This window comes from Onychomys torridus, chromosome 11 (assembly GCF_903995425.1).
Source record: "Onychomys torridus chromosome 11, mOncTor1.1, whole genome shotgun sequence".
NCBI classification, from domain to species: domain Eukaryota; kingdom Metazoa; phylum Chordata; class Mammalia; order Rodentia; family Cricetidae; genus Onychomys; species Onychomys torridus.
In genome coordinates this window covers 10,344,798-10,360,566 of record NC_050453.1, presented here as the reverse complement: position 1 = coordinate 10,360,566, position 15,769 = coordinate 10,344,798, and the positions used below count along the sequence as shown (strand labels likewise).

General features: G+C 43.8%; 1 protein-coding gene across 1 annotated transcript in view; it reads right to left on the bottom strand.

Annotated features, from left to right (window-relative positions):
- The window catches only part of Iars2 (isoleucyl-tRNA synthetase 2, mitochondrial), a 39,903-nt gene extending 24,308 nt beyond the window's left edge, over positions 1–15,595 (bottom strand). Inside the window, exons 1-12 of the mRNA XM_036202328.1 lie at positions 15,223–15,595; positions 14,087–14,209; positions 10,075–10,234; positions 8,437–8,585; positions 7,965–8,014; positions 7,773–7,882; positions 7,601–7,691; positions 7,173–7,288; positions 5,473–5,642; positions 3,950–4,040; positions 3,233–3,384; positions 1,619–1,779 (exon numbers count right to left, since the gene is read on the bottom strand). Of these exons, the coding sequence (XP_036058221.1) occupies positions 1,619–1,779; positions 3,233–3,384; positions 3,950–4,040; positions 5,473–5,642; positions 7,173–7,288; positions 7,601–7,691; positions 7,773–7,882; positions 7,965–8,014; positions 8,437–8,585; positions 10,075–10,234; positions 14,087–14,209; positions 15,223–15,489 (1,640 nt within the window). The 5' untranslated portion in view covers positions 15,490–15,595. The remainder of the gene's footprint in view (positions 1–1,618; positions 1,780–3,232; positions 3,385–3,949; positions 4,041–5,472; positions 5,643–7,172; positions 7,289–7,600; positions 7,692–7,772; positions 7,883–7,964; positions 8,015–8,436; positions 8,586–10,074; positions 10,235–14,086; positions 14,210–15,222) is intronic.
- Positions 15,596–15,769: the final 174 nt, after the last annotated feature.

Genomic DNA, 15,769 nt, shown 5'->3' with positions numbered 1-15,769 from the left:
GCTACACTCAGGGCGTAGAGTGCAGCTCAGCTGTAGGGCACATGCAGGGCCTTGACACATTTCCCAGCACAAATTATTAAAAACAGCAACAAGCCTATCCCTTATATGATCACAGGTGACTTTTTAAAAGCAACTTAAATCAACATTTTTAAAAACTCCTAAAACATGTGTACCAGGCTGTTTTTCATTTGGGTCACCAACCAGCTCTCAAATCATGGAGACATTATTAGTTTTGAATGCTCGGCCTTAGCTTGGCTCTTTTCTGGCCAGCTCTTCTGAATTAACCTGTTTCTCTTGATCTCTTTTATCAGGCTTTTTCCTTTCTTTCTGTGTACCTTACTCTCACTGCTTCTCCTGTCTGCTGCCTGGCTTCTGCCCCCCCCCCACCCCTCCACCCCCACCGCCTCTCCCTCCTCCTTCTCTTGTTCCTCCTTCCTCTGGAGCCTAGCTCTCCTCCTATTTATTCTCTCTCCTTGCCAGCCCCACCCATCCTTTTCCTGCCTAGCTATTGGCTGTTCAGCTCTTTATTAGACCAATCAGGTGCCTTAGGCAGGGAAGATGAACAGATGCAAGACATCTTTACATAATTAAACATGAATCCTTACATCATTAAACAAATGCAACATAAACAAAAATAACACACTTTTACAGTTAAAGTAATATTCTGCAGCATAAACAAATGTAACACATCTTTGCTTACTTAAATATTCCACAACAAATACATGCATTCAGTAAGGTACTATTAGGACATACAATCACAGTAACCACAAAAAGCAGACCATCCACAACAACACAAGGAATCCCAAGAAGGGCTGCCCAGCGTGTGCCTACAGTCTCCCAAACACCCCATCACTGTTGCCTCTGTCCCTCAAACTCCTCAGTAGATCCTCAACTAACAAACACTTAGCCAATGTCATTGATGCTATAGCATAATTTAGTAAAATCTCATTAACGAAACTAAAATTAAGTCAAAGCATTCTAAGAAAATGAAAACCTAGAATAAATTCCTAACAGAAATGATTAGCATTTCCATCTCTACCTCTGTTAAAACAGCAATAAGCAGATGGGCGTGGACACACCCACACCCCAGGGGTGGGAGAGAACAACAAACCAGCAACAGTCTATAATCGCTGAGCGCTAGAACAGCACAGAAATGACACCATCACTGTGGCTGCCTCGGTCTTCCTATTCTCACTCTATAGACTTTCTACTCTCGGCTTTAATTTATAATCCTGTCCCCATCCCCTGTCTTCCTGACTACTGGGTCACTCAGCCCAGCAATGATATGACCTTCCAGGAGAGCTGGAACATGCCTACAACCCCAGCTCTGGGGAGGGTGAGGCAGGACGACTGCACCAGACGGACCAGAGCTCCATGGCGAGACAGAGAGAGGGGGCGAGAGGATGGTGGCACACACCTGTAACCCCAGCTGCTCAGCAGGCTGAGGAAGCACAATTACTTGGGCCTGGGCATCTGAGAGCAGCCTGGACTTCCTAGTCAAAGGCCATCTCAGAACCAGTGATTAAATGACTCAGTAACAAGCAATTCTTAACGGTACACACTATTTGTCCAAAAAAACATAACTCTCTTTAAACAGTCAACAACAGAAAAGAATTACCTGTTGATCAAATATTCGTCTTTTGTCTTATGATGAAAAACGGGGATTGGAACACCCCACGCTCTTTGCCTTGATATACACCAGTACGGCCGCCTGTCCAGCATGTCAACCATGCTATTCAGCACTGCTCCAGGAATAAACTTCACTGTTTTTAACAACTCCTGCAATTCATTCATCGTCAGGTTAAGTGGGAGAAATAGAACCAATTTTAAAAACTGCCCTGACTTCTCCTAGTACTGCTCCTCCCTCTGAGTGTGTGCAGCCATTCAGATCCCCCCACTCCCACCACAGGCTAATAACAAAACAGCAAAGACTTCAAGTGAGGCAACAGAAACAGTTTCACCTCGGAAGAGCAGACACACGGACATGTGGACTAACATATGGCTAGAATCCCAGCACTCAGGAGGCCAAGACAGGAGGCCTGCCACAATTTTGAGGCTAGCCTGGCCTACACAGTGAGTTCCCGACAGCAAGAGGTACATAATGAGGTCTCAAATAAATCATGTAAATAAGCAAACAACAACAACAAAATAGACATCCTTTATGGAAATGAAAAATAAAACCAAAAGTACTACATGTCACTTGCCCACTTTACACAAGTATAAAAACTGCAAACTTCTGCACATATTTCTAACAAGGACCCTAATTATCAAGCCAATAAATGAACTGGCTGCAAGCTGCCAAGAAAAACATCTGTGTATCAGCCTGGTTAATATATATATATATACATTTGAGCCTGTCACTCGGTAGAATCAAGCTGTTTTGGAATATGCATTGGTGCATGTAAAAGCATGTACACGGCCAAGTGTATTAAATGAAAGGGCTTGAAAATCTGCTAAATATTTGCAACACCGACTATAAAATTAGTTCATTTATAACAACATTTTAAAACAGTTATGAGTATGTGTGCATTTGTGCATGTGCATACAATGCCTGCAGAGGCCAGAAGAGGGCATCAGAACCCCGGGAGCTAAGGTTACAGGCAGCTGTAGGAAGCATGAAGTGGGGGCTGGGAACCACATGCAAGCTCTCTGTAAGAGCAGGAGGTGCTCTAAATTGCTGGGCCAGCTCTCCAGCCCCTCGACAAATTTTTAAATGGACCAAAATTTTGTTTTGCTTCCTTCTTTTTAGCAGTCTTAATTTCAAGGCAACAGAAGACACAAAAACTTCACTAAATCTGCATTAGGCGGGCGTGTGGCAGACGGGGCTGTGGAAGCAATGTGCCGCTTTGGCAGGCACCGCTGCCTTGAACTAGATGAAGAGTTACAGAACTCGGGAGCTGGGAGGTCACACAGCTGCTACCTGAGTTCTGCCCTCAGCCTGTGCCACTTCTAAGACACAGGACACCAAAGCGACCAGATGAGTCACTCAACCCTTTAAACCTTATTTTTACACATGTATAATGAAAGAATCAAGTGTGGGATCTTTTCATGCCTAAAAGTATACAATTTTAGGAAAATAAACCATAAATCATAATAAATAAACCATAAATCTTCTCTCATGAAACCCCCATCCCAACCCCTCAACACACACACACACACACACACACACACACACACACACCTTCTTACTGTGGGAATGACCAGCCCAACCCTCAGAGCGGGCCTTTCCTACCTTAGCTGTAGCCTTGATGTCTGTGATGTTTACAAACCACTGCTTGCTGGCCCGAATCACCACAGGTTTCTTAGTTCTCCAGTCACAGGGGTAGCTGTGTACCACTTCCTCTTCTTTCAACAAATTCTTTGCAGTCTGAAGCATCTTTATAACTTAAAACAATTTCCCATTAGACATAACTTAAAAGTACTCTGAAAAAGTTCACAGCCTGAGGAGGAACTGGGCCTGGGCAGAGGTGCCAATCAAAGTGGCCTGTCCCAGGTGTGAAAGGGACAGAGACACCAGCACCAAAAAGCTGAATCAGATTCCAAACTGCTCCACTCCTAAATCTATGAAGACAGAAGGACAATTCGAGACTGAAGGCCCTCCACCCGATCAGCGATTTGAAAGCTTACTGAAAGAGCAGGGGCTGTCTGATTCACAGGCACTATCAACCCCACACTTGATTTCTATCCCTTCCCAAAAGCAACATGCTAATGATCTCTGTAGCACCTCCCCACCAAACGACCATTACTTCCACTGACTGTCTATATTTGCACAAACAATTGGATCAGATCTGAAACAAAAGACACTGGGTCCTAAGCTTCATTTTGAACCATATGGCTAGCCAAATGAGGTTCATTCTGACTGGAAGTGTGGGGTCTGACTGAAGAGGTGAGTGGTCCTGCTACTGGTCCCTTCCAGAAACATATTGGGCTATCAACAGATGACACCTACCCACATCTGTTCCCTCTTCAAGTACAGCCTTGTTCTCAAGCTCAGGGCCTGCAGCATCAGTGAACACTCCATCTTCATTCACTAAACAGTCCTACAATAGACCATTTTGAACAGTTAAAGCACTGAGACACTTTACCTTATGGCAATCTATGGTAAAACAACATATTCAAAGCATCTCATTACAAAGTCTACCTTATCTCTACTTTAAAAATCTGGATATCTCTTCCTCAGTCAATAGAGATTCCTGAATTTTATATATTTAAACTACCAAAGGCAAAATGTGTCACTAAAGTACATTCCTAAAGTTTAATATTGAAAAGCACAAGTATTCTAAAACATTTTAAACTGGTCTCTCTTAGATCATTGGCCAAGTACACCATTCTTCACCTGCGCCCTTCTTGACCAAATGGTAAAAGTTGCTAAGTAAAGTGTGTAAAATAAGCTTAGGAATTTGGAAAGGCAAAGCTTAACCATTTCCTCCAACTGCTTACTGAAATCTACTTGCCATTGTTCGGAGTGAAAGCAATGTGTCTATGTGATTCAACACTCAGCACAGGTCTCCTGGTTTGCTTTGAGACCACCGTGGAAAAAACGTGAACGGCAGCAAAGCAACAGGCAAGCAGAGCCGATTGCATCGACTACTCAGCTTCCTAGTGCAAATAAAAATTAGGTCTAGGCTACACTGTAGGCTACTAAGTGTGCACAAGCAGTGTGTTTTAAAAAACTGTACCTACCTCAATTACAAAATACTTTTTTGCTAAAAACTGGTAAGGATGATCTGAGCTGTTGGAAAAATGGTGCTGGCCCATCTGGTGGCTCACAACTAAAACTCCAGTTCCAGGGAATCCGATGCCCTCTTCCGGCATCCAACGGTACTAGGTACACACATAGCACACAGACACACATGCAGGCAAAAAAAAATCCACACATGTGAAATAAATAAGAATAATTAAAAAAATTTGTACTGGACTTGCTCAACATAGGGTTGCCCCAAACTCTCAATTAGTAAAAAACGCACATCTCAGCTGGGCGGTGGTGGCGCACGCCTTTAATCCCAGCACTCGGGAGGCAGAGGCAGGCGGATCTCTGAGTTCGGGGCCAGCCTGGTCTCCAAAGCGAGTTCCAGGAAAGGTGCAAAGCTACACAGAGAAACCCTGTCTCGAAAAAAACAAAAACAAAAACAAAAAACCAAACAAACAAACAAACAAACAAAAAAAACGCACATCTCCAAAGTGCATTCAAGTGACCCACAATTCCACGTGGTCCATGTGTTATTTTAAAAGTGCCCTTGTGTAATAATGTATATTCTTCAGGTCTAGTTCTGTTCTGATTTTGTGCTAATTCTAGGACTTTCTTAATTAGTATGGATTAGTAATGTTTTAGGATGTTGTATAAATGTAATCATTTCACAATTTAACTATGATGACAAAAATTGTTATTACCAAGAAACAAAGATGTTAGTTAGGAGTAATCATTTTCAATCTGCAAGGTGAATGATTAAAAGGAAAAAAGAGGAGTAGTACCATAGGGAGCTTGTGCTGAGATGCTACGCTGTAATCTTCCATACCGTGAGCTGGGGCTGTGTGAACCAATCCTGTTCCTTTAGCCAGAGTCACGTGAGTGGCAGGTAAAAGAGGAGACGCTCTATCAGGAATGAAAGGGTGACTGCAAGCACCGCCTTCCAGATCCACACCTGCAGGTTGAGAAAACCATTAAGAGGCCAGGCGGTGGTGGTGCACGACTTTAATCCCAGCACTCAGGATCAAGGCCAGTTCAAGGCCAGCCTGGTCTACAGAGCGAGATTCAGGACAGGCACCAAAAACTACACAGAGAAACCCTGTCTCGAAAAACCAAAAAAAAAAAAAAAAAAAAAGAAAGAAAGAAAGAAAGAGAGAGAGAGAGAAAACCATTAAGAAGTGTTTTACATGAAGAGCTGGGCTATGGCTGAGTGGTAAGAGTATTCTTTCTGTGTATGATATCCTGGGATCAACCCCATAAAGCTTTTTTATTTTTCTGTGAGACAGGATCTCATAGAGCTCAGGCTCATCTCAGATTCACCATGCAGTTGGGGATGACCTTAAATACCTGATCCTCTTGCTTTCACCTCTCAATTGCTAGGATAATAGGTGTGCACTGCTACACTCAGCGAGCATCTTTATTTCCTTGTTCTGGGAATGAAACCTGAGGCCTGGCAAGCGCTCTGCCCCTGAGCTACTCAGATCTCTATCAGGATGAACAGAGTACAAGACTGACTGCGCTCGAAACTGGCCTCCCTCTGATTTATGATGTTCAGGAATCTATAGAATGCAGACAATTACAGACCCACTGAGAGCACCACTGTTAGGATAAGCAGTTAGACATAATACGGCCTCACAATAAACAGTTAAAATACTACCAGTTTATCTGTTGTCATCTATTACAGCAAATACATAATCCAACTGAGTCCAAGGAAACTTAATGTCTTAAACTCATGTCTTAATGAACATGAAAAGGAGCTAGGGATAACCCAGTGGTAATATGCTTACTGAGCATGCTCCAGGCCTGGGCTCAAGCCCTCAAAAAAGGGAACACACTGGGTCCTCTAACTTACCTATTGCACCATCTAGGACCAGTGATCTCAGAAACTCCATCCAGTTCCCTTTCTGCCCTTACGCCGCCCCCCCCCCTTATTTTCTGATAAGGTTGTGTGTTTACCCTTCTAATCCTCTTACACCTAAACTGATGAACATAAGGTTTTCTTCTGCAGCTAAGTGATCATTCAATTTTTTAAATTGCACTTACTGTAAGATTGCTGCGTTTCAGCAAGAAACTCAAAAGACGTAATCATCTCTAAGGATCGAAATTATTTTTAAATATTCCCAGACTTCCACAGTTATATAAAACCAGTCACTGCATTGAAGTCCTAATTATTACTCATAAAAGATTACTCTGATAGAAGTATTGCCTTTGACAACAAGCATAATGGCCCATACCTTTAATCCCAGCACTTGAGAGGCAGAGGCGGGCAGATCTCTGTGAGTTAGTTTGAGGCCAACCTGGTTTACATAGTAAGACTCTGAAATAAACAAGCAAACTACATATATTTCTTTATTTTTTTTTCCTCTAGAAACATAGATGCCATATCTGCTATAATTCACAGTGGGCAATATCCAAGAAACTAGTAAATGCCAATCAACCCGATATTTTAATGACTGACAGTTGGACAATGTCTCTAAATCCTCACCTGAAAATGTAGAAATAACTTCAAATGTTGTTTCCAAGGTAGAGGCAACAGGTGATGCTTTATCCTCAGCCAGTATGTAGACTTCCCCAGAAGAGGGACATTTCACAACAGCATACCTGAAGATGAAGCGCACAGTAAAGCATCACCCATGACGAAGACACTTCCAGTTAAATGATACCACTTCGGAAAAATCGACTTCAAGGTCAGAGGGTAGTTCACAAAGCACTCCAGACTTCACATCCGTTTCACTTTCCCAAAACAGCTGACAGGTCTTCAAATAGATCATCATCTATTCTAGAGTGCAGTAACAGCCACATGAACTTAACTAAGGGATAATTCACTACATTTTAAAAGGGTCATGAGAGTGAAATAAATTTAACACAAATCCTACCTGTGGGAAAAATAAAAAGATATAATCAACCACCTACTTTGCTTCTGGCATATAGCAAACAGCCTGATTGGCAGGAATTGTCCAAGGCTGGGTGGTCCAGATTAAGAAGCTAACAGGGGATGAGCCATCTGAGGGAGGAAAGTTGTGACTATGTTAGCAACCATAGCAATTCCAGACCATTAACAAACTCAAGCTTTGGCTAAACCCACCTGTAAGAGACGCCAGCTTCGGAGGAGGTTTCAAGAGAGGGAATTTCACATAGACCGACCGGCTAACATGCTCAGGGTTGTACTCCAGTTCTGCTTCAGCAAGCGCGGTCCTGAGATTTTAAAGTGTCAATACATAAACATGTGGGAGCTTCACAAATGTTCCCCACCTTTTAATTACCAAAGATTACATACCTTGATGAGGGAGACCAATACACTGGTTTGTAAGATCGATAAACCAAGCCCTGTAAGAGACATATAGGACACCTATGCTGGTCATACTTTGTCTATAAGGCATTTTCTTGATTAACGATTGATTTAGAAGGGCCCAGTCCACTGTGGGTGGCACCATTCAAGGGCAGGTAGTCCTGGGTGTGTAAGAAAAAGGCTGAGCAAGCCTCAGGGATCCAGCCAGTAAGCAGCACCCTTCCATGGCCTCTGCTTCAGGTCCTGCCACCAGGTTCCTGCCTTGCTTGAATCCCTGCCTTGGCTTCCCTCGCTGGACCGTGATGGGGACATACAAGTCAAATCCACCCTTTCCTCCCCAAACTGCCTTTGGCCACGGTTGTCTCATCACAGCAATAGAGAACTAACCAGGACAATATCGAGGCTGAACTTCTGTGACACCTACTTTAATACACTGGGAAGAAAACAATCACTTCATTACCTTCTCATACATTTGGTAAAACACTCTCAGCTGTCTGGCTTCATACTTCCCATCAAATGTATAGTAGCAGTTATCCCAATCTGCCATCACTCCCCAACGAGCAAATGCCGATTTCTGCTTTTCAATGGCTGCTTTAGCAAATGATCTAGCTAGAAAAGACAAGGGAGGAAAAAGAAAAAGGCTCTGAGAAACCCAGCCTGGCCTAAACTTACTATACAGCCCAGAGGGACCTCAAACTCACAGGAATCCTTCTGCCGCTGACTACCAAGTGATAGGATCCTAAGCCACTAGGCTGACTTTATATTCTTTCTTTTTCAGAACTGAGGACCGAACCCAGGGCCTTGCTCTTGCTAGGCAAGCGCTCTACCACTGAGCTAAATCCCCAACCCTGACTTTATATTCTTAAACATGACTTGTTTCATGCTTGTCTAAGTGAAGGTGCTATGCACGGTTAGACAGAAGAACTCTTGTTTACCCAGGCTGGCCTCTGACTCACTTGGTAGCTGTTTCTGATCCCCTGAAGCCAGGAGCACAGGAATATACCGTCCCTCCCAGTACCTGCAGTGCTGGGCACTGCACACAGGGCCTCGTCATGCCTGGTAAGCACTCTTTCTACTGAGCTATATGCCAGTCGTATAAAAAGTTCTTGGCAGAGAGACTATTTGAAGGTATCCAAAATATAGAACAATTTTTTTTTTTTAAACTAACTGGAATTTTGCCGAGCGGTGGTGGTGCACGCCTTAAATCCCAGCATTCTGGAGGCAGAGGCGGGTGGATCTCCATGAGTTCGAGGACAGCCAGGTCTACAAATCAAGTTCTAGGACAGCCAGGGCTGTCACACAGAGAAACCCTGTCTCAATAAATAAATAGATAGATAGATAGATAGATAGATAAAACTGGAAAATATTCCACATCATTCCTTATAATATATTAATAGTAGTATTATAGTAGTCTCTGTGTGTGTGTGTACAAAAGTCAATTTAAAAGGGAAAATCTGGGGATCCATGGAGGCTTATACCAATGATGCTGGGATTCAGAAGGCCAAGGCAGGAGGATGCAATTAAGAATATGAGGTCAACCTGAGGTAAACATAGAGGTCCTTGTCTCAAAAAAAGAAAAAAAAAATCAGAATTGTCTATGATATAAAGTAGTAAATATCCAATAGGTCTCACTGTAACCAAAACAAAGCCAAGTCCCTTTGGCAGATGCTGTGGGATAATCTTTTTATACACTGTGAAGATGTGTCTTTGCCAAGAAGCCTTCTGATTGGTTAAAAAAGAGCTGAATGGCCAATAGCTAGGCAGGAAGAGAACAGATGGGACTTCTGGGAAGAGAGAGAGGAACTCAGGGTTAGAAGCTAGGTGCACACAGAGGATGTTGGACATACAGAATGGAGGAGAGGTAAAGAGCCATGCAGAAGAACATAGATTAATAGAAACAGGTTAATTTAAGTTGTAAGAGCTAGTTGGGAACAAGCCTAAGCTAAAGCCAAGCTTTCATAATTAATAAGAAGTCTCCCTGTCATTTGGAGACTGACAGCCCAAAGGAAGTCCGACAAGAAAGACTTCCTACAGGCAGAGCCTTGGTTTTAGGAGGTTGAGCAGTCACAGATCCACTTTAAATGAAAATGGAGCTCACCTTTCTCTCTGATCTCCATGGCTGAAAGAGTCTGAGCATTTACACCAAGCTCTGATAACACTTTGGTCTCAATGGGCAACCCATGACAATCCCAGCCAGGCACAAAATGCACTTTGGAGCCTCTCATCATATGGTATCGATTGGCAATGTCTTTCAAAATCTGCAAGGATGAAAGCACAATCACTATCCAGAAAACACATGCCTCATAATCTCTTTTTAAAGTATCATGTCCAATTTTATAGTATTTCTATAAAATAACCAATTAAATCCACTAATTAATGTGCTATATTTACACAGAAGTAACAAATAGTTGAATTTCCCAATATAAATGTTATCAAGGGGGGAAAAAAATCAGACAAGAAACATGAAAACCATTATGCCCAAATTTCACTATTCGTCAAGTTGGGGGAAGAGTGTCAGCCCATTCTACCTTTTTCTTTTTCTTTTCTTTTCTTTTTTTTTTTTTTTTTGTTGTTGTTGTTGTTTGGAGCTGAGGACCGAACCCAGGGCCTTGTGTTTGCTAGGCAAGTGCTCTACCACTGAGCTAAATCCCCAAACCCCCATTGTACCTTTTAAAGAAATACTTTTGACCTTCTAAACCCCAGAATGAAAATAAGTCAGTTAGAAACTTTGATTATGCTTATGGAAACATTAACACAGACAATGCAATACATGTTGCTCACTCACACTTGCCGAGAAGCACAGGCTCCTGCAGAACTGATGCTGCACCCAGTAGATGGAATCTCATGCTGCACTGTTCTGTATTAACAGGCCCTCACTCAACAGCAGGCCTCATTAGCAGGCGCATCGGCAGCTGAGTTCCCCTTCTCAGATCAGGCCAGGGGCACAGGTCTGTAATCACCACTTCTATGGAGGCCACCGGCTGAGGTAGGAGGATCCCAAGTTCAAGGCCTGTCTGAGCTACAGTGACAACAAGGCTGGCCTACACTACTGCGTGAGACCTTGTTTCAAAACAGAAAAATAAAGAAGACTAGGCATGTAGCTTATCAGTAGAGCACTTTTCCAGCATGCACACAGCCGCAGGGTTCAACCCCAGTGTGGGTGAGAATATATATATCTATATATATTCTTCGTGTGTATGCATATTACCTACACTCCCCATGACTCATGGTCATGGACTCACTCTCTGAAACTGTAAGCCTCAAATAAACTCTTTCTTTTGTAATTGCTCTGGTCATGGTGTTTGTCACAGCAACAGAACAGTAACTGAGACAGTGCCTTTCATTTCCTATTTCAGTATTCTTACTGTGAGCCATAAAGTGTTCCAGGTCCCGAGGAGACGGCAGTCAATGGGAAAACAAGCCTCATTTTCCAGTGGAAAACTAAATTATAACATTATGTACACTTACTAGGAAGCAAAAATCATGTTAAAGGGCTAGAAAGTAATTTTGGGGGCTGAGGCGGTATTACTTTAGAGGGAAGTCAGGAAACCTGGTTGGGATTTCACAGTGGACAACGTGAGTCATTTTTGTCACCTGGGAAATGCACACCAGGCAGGAGAAAGGAGGCGAGACCACACTGGCTGAGGAGGAACAAGACCAAATCCCCACTGACTCCCTAGGCCTTTGACAGGGTTCCAGGCAGGCATGGAGGGGGGAGTTTTCCATTTTTAGAGTCAGTCCTGTACTCTTGATCCACTTGGCACTGACTCCTGTCTTTCTAGCCTCATGGTGGAAGGGGAAAACTAACTCCCTCAAGCTGTTTGTTCTCTGACTTCTATGTACACACTGTGGTACATGTGCCCTCCCACATGCAAATAAGTCAATGTATTGTAAAATGCAAGTAGGTATAATTTTAAATACAATGAGCTTATCAAATCTGTGGATATACTGGGCACAGTGGTACACATGTATAATGGCAGTATTCTGAGGTGGAGAAGGATCATGAGTCTGAAGCCAGATCAAGCTACCCAAGAGAGTCTGTCTCAAAAAAAAAAAAAAAAGTGGAACATAGTTAAAACAGTGCCATGTAGAAAAAATATAGCATTAATATAGTACATCTGTCAGAAAGGAGAAACCTCTAATGCTTCATAGAAGCACCACCCGGCCAGACCTCCAGTACCAAAAACAAACATAAAATAAAGTTACATGGAAATCTCTTTGGTTTTTAATCGTGTGTTAGAAATTAAGACACACACATACAAATAAACGTAATTTTCTAAAAACTAAAGAAAGATGAATTGATAATCAGGCTGTAGCGAGACAGTGTTCCCTGGGAAGCAGTCACATCATGTACTCATGGTAAGAGCTACAGTTTCTCCCTCGCAGCGGGAAGCAGGGGTGGCTCAGAGCCTACTCAACAGCCATCTACCTGCCTCAGAAACAGACCAGACACCAACTCCAGACCCTGTGCTGGTGGCTTTGCTCTGATTCACCAGCATCTTCCTCCCCTGCCCAAGTCCAAACACCAACCCTCCCACCATCTCCCCAACAAATTAGAGAAACACTGGCCTAAGTGCTCCAGGCCAAAGCTCTCTGAAGCATCCTTGAGTCTTAACACAGTACGTCCCATCAGCTCCACATCAGACTGCACTCCAAAGCTGGTCTCTTTTTGCTTTTGTGGCTTCAACTGTCAAGGACACTGCCGCTGTCCTCTGACTCCTGACTGGTCTCTCTGCTTGCAGATGCCTTAACCTCAACTCTCTATCACCAACAAAACAGACTAAAATGATCCTATTAGTCAGACCAAATAAATGTTTGAAATCATAGTAAATTATCTAATAAATCAGATCTTGAATGCATCTACTCAAGAACCTGACCCTGAAGGCCAAAGGCTTGCTAGTATTCACAGAATGAAGCCCAAAGTCCTTTAAATGGACTGTTCGATCTGGACTCTGCGACTCTGAATCCATATCTAACATTCTCCCCTCATGTACAGCCTATGTTGCCTTCCTTCCTATTCCTCAGATGAGCCCAAAACACCCATCTCAAGCCTTGCACTGGCTAGTCCTACCGATTCAGGGATTTTTGTTTTGTTTTGTTTGTCTGTTTTTGAGACAGGTTTTAACTCTAGTCCATACTGGTCAAACCCACTAGGGGCCCTAGACAGGCCTCACACACTCAATGATCCTACTTCCTCAATTACCAAATGCAGGAATGCACACTGGGCTCTCACCTGCTCTCTTAAGTTTTTCCCATAATTTCACCTTTCTGGTTGAAGAGCCATTCCAAATCCATTGATTAAAATTACAGCTCCAGGGCTGGAGAGATGGCTCAGCAGTTACAAGCACTGGCTGCTCTTCCAGAGAAGCCAGGCACCCACATGGTAGCTCATAACCATCTTTAACTCCAGTCCAGGGCATCTGTGAGCTTTCTTCTGTCCTCTGCAGGCATTAGGCATGCAGGTGGTACACAGACATACACACCGGCCAAGCACCCATACACATAAAATAAAGTAGAATTAAAAAGAATTAGCTTCAGCAATGACTCTATTATCTCTCCTTCCCACTTTTGTTTCCTCCACAGCTATTATCACAGTCCAGCATGTTACATATCTTAATAATTTATCTTCCCAAATAGAGTATAAGGAAGGGATATGACTTAATTTTTTCACTACCTGGAGTACAGAATAATGCCCAACACATAAACAAGAAGTAATGAATGAGGTTAAATTTAAGTGTAAAGTAACAAAAAGCTGAAAGGAAACACTTGCAATGTTAATGTTTTAAAATGTATTAAAATTGTGTATTGCTACTCATGTATCCAGTGTGGGCTGCAGATGTAGAGATGAGAGGCCATAACATGTTACATGCTGGGTTCCATCCACAGATCCCACAACATACACAAGATACTTTGGGATACAGCTCCCTGGTAGACTACTTACCTAGCATGAACAAGGCCCTGAGTTTCATGTCCAGCACCACAATAAATAAACTCATTAACAATTCATTGATTTGCATATGCCAATGTAACTTTACATAATTATCACAGCGTAGAATATGCTCTTTTGCAGAGTATTTACTTCCAAGTTTTATAACCTAAACTATAATTACCTTGTTTAAGGCATGCCCAACATGAGGGTCACCATTTGCATAAGGAGGTCCATCATGAAGACAAAATTCCGTCTTTACTTTTCTTTCTCTTTGCCAGGAATAAAGCTCTGAAAACCCACATTTCTGTTTAAAAAAAAAAAAAAGCCAATGTTTACATATCACATAAATACATGCTGTGGAATCTTATCAATCCTCAGTTATTACTTATCCCATTCCAACTCTTTCAACTCAGAAATATAACTGGAAACATCCCTGAAAGGAACCAGTATTAAACAGTCAGCAGTCTTCCCTGCCCCTGACAATACTTCAGATTAAAGTCTAAACTTTCACGTGGCAGAGGGGCTCTAAATTCTTGGCAAGTCTATCAATATCCACTGCCTCAATCTTGCCCTGTTGAAAAGACCTGTCAGTCCCCAGCCCCACCCAAAACACACTGGTAACTTATTCTTGCTATTCTTTGGCCTCAATACTTCCCTAAATCCAAAGAATATTCCGGCTAACTTTATTCACTTAAGCAGTATTCCTAGTGATCAGGAATATTTTAAAGACTAACATGTGAGTCTCGGCCAAACTGAGTATGCTATAGAAGACAGATACACAGTCTACAAGGGGAACTCAAGAAGGACTGCTGCTTTGTCCTGCAAAGGAGTCATAATTCCAGCGAAAGGCCTAGACATGTAACTAAGGTGGGCTTCAACTTCCCTTCTTTGAGAACACTTGAATTATTTTTTAAAGACTTAGTTTTCATTTTTAATTATTTGTGCGCGATGCATCTGAGTGCAGGTGCCAGCGGAGGTCAGGGGCATTGGCTCTCTTGGAGCTGGAGTTACAGGTGGTGTGAACCTGCCAGACTAGTGTGCTTGGAAACGAACTCAGATCCTCAGCAAGATCCAAGCGCCGCCATCTCTCCGGCCCACGCTTGAACTTTTATTTACATGCTGGTTACTTTCTGACAAGTAAGACAGGAAGAGTGTGCAAAGCCGACTCGCTTGGTGCTGAAATCGGAAGGTGCATTGCTTGGCATTGGGCTTCGCTTTGGAACCCGCCACCCTAGGGGCCCGTCTGGGAACCCCAGCGGCCCGGAGCGTTGGCAGAGCTGGCCCACCCCGCCCTGCCCGGGTGGCCGCGCCCGGTACCTGCTGGATCTCCAGCTCCATGTCGGGCTGCTGGCGGCCCAGCAGCTTCATCGGGAAGCTGGTCTGCGGCAGCAGCACCGTGTCCCGGTATCTGCCGCTGTTCGGGCTGCTCTGGGGGCTATCCGCCCCTGCCACTGACCGCACCACCAGCCTCCTCGGCATTCCCAGACACCCGAGGCGGCCGGGAAAGCGGGCTGGCCTCCATAAGCTCCCGGCAGCGGCCAGCGCCGCCGCCCCGGGCCCGTGAGAGCGCAGCCCCCAAAGCATGGTGGGCGCCACAGGCGGACGCCTCGGCACGCAGCCCGCGTCAGCGGCCCGGGATCTAAAGGCTGGGACCCCGAGAAAAAACTCAATTGCGTGGAAGTGCGCACGCGCTCGGGGGAGCGGAAGGGGCGGGGCGAGGGCGGGTCTTCCGGGTTGGAGGTCTGCACCACACCAGATCTTACCCGAGGTCACGCAAGGGTAAAGAGACAGGGGACCGGGATCATTCGGTTCTCCCTCATCAGACACTTTAGTTAAGCAACTTGTCCAGGGTCGTAAACATACG